The following is a 3514-nucleotide window of genomic DNA, read 5'->3' on the forward strand; positions in this document are numbered from 1 at the left end:
GTTGTTGTACTTGCTTGAACTGGTTCATTGTGCTGTGGAGTCATTCTTTTTTCACCTGTCAGTGAGGAGAATTTTCTTTGACTCACTTTTACAGGAGGAAAGAGCCAAAATAACTAAAGCAACTTCACATTTCCAGCACGTGTGACAAGAGTGAGGTGAGTTCATGCTTTTTGTTTTTGGTTTTATCGCGTTAAAATTATCTTTTTTATCTGACACGGTATTTTAAAAATGTAAAAATCAGTCTGTGACACTGTCACTGCTTTAATCTAAGCCTGAGAACATAAGTTTCACAAAACCAGTTATGCTGACGTTTTTCTCCAACATACAATAAACTGTCTTCATAATATAAGGCAATTCACATCTTACCTTGCTAAATGACTTTCCAATGCTGCAGAAAAGTTCAATCCTTGACTCCTTGTCTATCTTCTGGTCACGACATACAGACCTGAATAACAGCCTCTCATTGTTCTGATCTAAACTGTCTCCTGTGATCTGAAATATCATTTTCCTGACTCCAGCTAGTGAATTAAAAAATGCATTTAAAATAGCAGCTCTTAATTTGTCCTTCCAGGTGTAGAAGTGAAAAAGAAATGTGTTCAAAGCTGCAGAACGGTGTTAAGGGCCTCATCGATGTTTTCTACAAGTATTCTGGAAAAGATGATGACATATACAAGCTAAATAAAGCTGAGTTGAAGGACCTGTTACAGGCAGAACTTGGGGATTTGCTGGGAGTAAGTATCTTTCAACTGTTTTCCTATACAAAGCAGTGTTTGTACAGATTGACGTCAAGAATTATATCCCACATGTAACCTGATGTGTTTTTACAATACTTAATATTCCATAAGACCATAAGAGATACGTAAGTGAATGTTTGGCTGAAATTGTCAGTTACAATACTTCACCACCTTTGCACCCTCCCTGTTAATAATAACCTTAATGTTTTATTGAACTTGGTTTGTATGGAGACGTGGGGTCTTCCTGTTGATGGATCAGGTGCATCTCGAAAATGATCTGTCACAAAACTACTCAGTTAGTGTCCAGGTGGTATCCTTTCATGGCCTCAGTGTTAGTAAGTGTCAGGACACCACCTCCTGCCAGCTGATGACCAGTCAGGACAACTCCAACACTGGAGTTAGCGTTTCAAGTGATATCCTCCTCCAAGAGACTCTGTTCTAGTTTTTGGGTAAGGGTTAGAGTTAGGGTCTTGGTCATGATCATGTGGTCAGGGGGATATTAACTTAGCTTTATGTCTATTTTATCTGTATTTTAGTAAACGTTAAGCTCCAGGTTATCCAGACTAAAGTATTCAAAAGAATGTTACATAAAGCACTTTCTTAGTTCCAGAATAACAAGGTGCATCAGTATTTTGGAGCAGGGCTGTAATGACCGGATGCTGTACTTTAACTTCCAGGAACTACCTGCAGCCATGAGATTTGATCCTGTGAAACAAACTTATCTGAGTTTCATTATGTTGCTTCTGTTTTAGGACCCTAAGGACCCTTCAAGAGTCGACAAGATTATGGCTGATCTGGATCAGAACAGGGATGGTCAAGTGGACTTCGAGGAGTTTGTCATTACAGTCACTGCACTGACTGCCGCCTGCAATGACTACTCTAAAGCCTGTGAGAAGATGAATCCATGAATTAAACACACATTAATACACATTAAATCATTACCCTGATACTAACAATCATTCATTTATCACAGCACCTTCTAATGTTGCAAAGGATGGCTGATTTATATTTTTGATTGAGTCCTGATTTGTCCTTCCAGCTGAGGACCTGAGGAAAAAACGTTCCAGCCTAACAAAGGCTATGATCAGCCTCACTGAGGTCTTCCAGTCCAGCTGTGGAAAAGAAGACAAGCTGAGCAAAGGAGAGCTCAAAACCCTGTTACAGAAAGACCTCAATGATTTGCTAGTGGTAATGTTCAGCTGCTTGTTTTCCAAAGCAAACACACAGTAAAGACTGATGCTAAGAATCCTCATGTCCTGCATGTAGCTGCAGGTTTAGTGTGATATGAGAGTAGCATTTTGATCAGGGCTGTAATTACTGGGCACTCTGCCTTAATCCAGGGAGTGTCTGCAGCCATGAGGGTTGATCTTGTGAAACACATTCATCTTTGTTTGATTTTCATTGTAATGCTTCTCTTTTAGGACTGCAAGAATGACACAGCGGTCACTGAGATCATGACTGACCTGAACGACAACAAGGACGATAATGTGGACTTCCAGGACTTTGTTATTACTGTTGCTCTCCTGACTATCGCCAAGAATAAAAAACCATCAGCATGCTCCCGGAAATATCAATAACACAGTAGATGCACATTAAATACATTGACCCACCTTATTAAGGATCATGTTTGGGATGTAAAGACTAAATCGGGCACCATGTAATCTTGGAAAATGTGCAACACAAACAATAAATGATTTTCTGCTCATCAAAGGTCTTCACAGAATGGTACAGTATCATATCACATTTTACAGACACATATTACAGAAATCTGACCTCAGGTCGTTCTTTAAAAGGCTGGACTATAAGTGTATGTCGTCTGTTGCACAGCACTCCCTGCTGTCTCTGACTGTTGTGAAACAAACCTGCAACTACTACAACTGCACAAAGCCATAGCTAAACATAATGTTGTCATGCACACCTACAGTCCTGTCATTGTGTGCTTTGTTACAACACGTCTCTTGTGGTGAGTAGGGCGAGTCAGTTGTATTTGTATAGCACATTTCCTTACACAATGCAGTTCAAAGTGCTTTACATAATACAAAAGACAGCAGAAAACATTCAAATGCAAACAAAAGACTAAATGAAAAACAAAAGATAGTTTTAATTGTAAAATTCTTGAGCTGTCTTCTGCATTCCAGGTGAGGGTGGTGTTTGGCTCATGAACCCGTGTTGCACTTATTCCTATTATTAGGTGCTTTGCCTGAACAGATCTGATGAACTCATAATATTAAAAGATAACATTGTCTTTATCCAACTGTAGTAACTAGAGTGAATAACAGTAATACACAGTACATTCTAGCAAACTTTGGCTGCACTTCAGCTACTTAATGAGTCCGACCTTTTAAAAACATTTAGCTGCACATATTCCACTGGTACTGCAGTATTAACTATGGTTTTTTGTTAGAAATTAGCACAGCACAATTTCATGGAAATATAATCTCTCCAAATATAATCAAATCCACTGCCAACTGGGTCAGAGATTTGACTGTGTTGTGCTAATAGCAGCTACTTTAGCCTCAAGCCACCAGCTTCAAGTCGAGGCCAGGAGCTGTTTGCAGAGGCCGATGCTGTGGGCAACATCGTTAGAGGCGACATGTTGAAAATTCTTATATGTAGTTTTCAGTACAAAGTCTTAAATACAAGATACTAAGATGTGAGTTTCTCCATCACTCTCAGATGTGTGAAGAAAGTTGGAAAAATGTAATGTTCTCCTACAGAGTTTGCTTGTTAGTGACATGTGACATGGTTGCAAAGGCAGAAGAGGTCTCGTCGCCATTACC

At 39.4% G+C, this 3514-nt stretch overlaps 1 protein-coding gene across 1 annotated transcript; it reads left to right on the top strand.

Moving 5' to 3' along the window:
* LOC113136317 (protein S100-Z-like) lies at positions 1 to 3159 on the top strand. The gene is made up of 5 exons (XM_026317010.1): positions 1 to 155; positions 572 to 731; positions 1487 to 1622; positions 1774 to 1922; positions 2156 to 3159. The coding sequence occupies exons 2-5, from the start codon at positions 591 to 593 to the stop codon at positions 2309 to 2311; spliced, it is 582 nt and encodes a 193-aa protein (XP_026172795.1). The 5' UTR covers positions 1 to 155; positions 572 to 590; the 3' UTR covers positions 2312 to 3159.
* The last annotated feature ends 355 nt before the right edge of the window (positions 3160 to 3514 follow it).

Source organism: Mastacembelus armatus, chromosome 16, assembly GCF_900324485.2.
Source record: "Mastacembelus armatus chromosome 16, fMasArm1.2, whole genome shotgun sequence".
NCBI classification, from domain to species: Eukaryota; Metazoa; Chordata; class Actinopteri; order Synbranchiformes; family Mastacembelidae; genus Mastacembelus; species Mastacembelus armatus.

Bases quoted from the DNA above. Each gene is read 5' to 3' on its own strand.
- LOC113136317 (XM_026317010.1), top strand. From the start codon at position 591: ATGTGTTCAAAGCTGCAGAACGGTGTTAAGGGCCTCATCGATGTTTTC. The intron at 1,623-1,773 runs GTGAGAAGATGA...TTGTCCTTCCAG, and splicing joins CAATGACTACTCTAAAGCCT to CTGAGGACCTGAGGAAAAAA. The intron at 1,923-2,155 runs GTAATGTTCAGC...CTTCTCTTTTAG, and splicing joins ACCTCAATGATTTGCTAGTG to GACTGCAAGAATGACACAGC.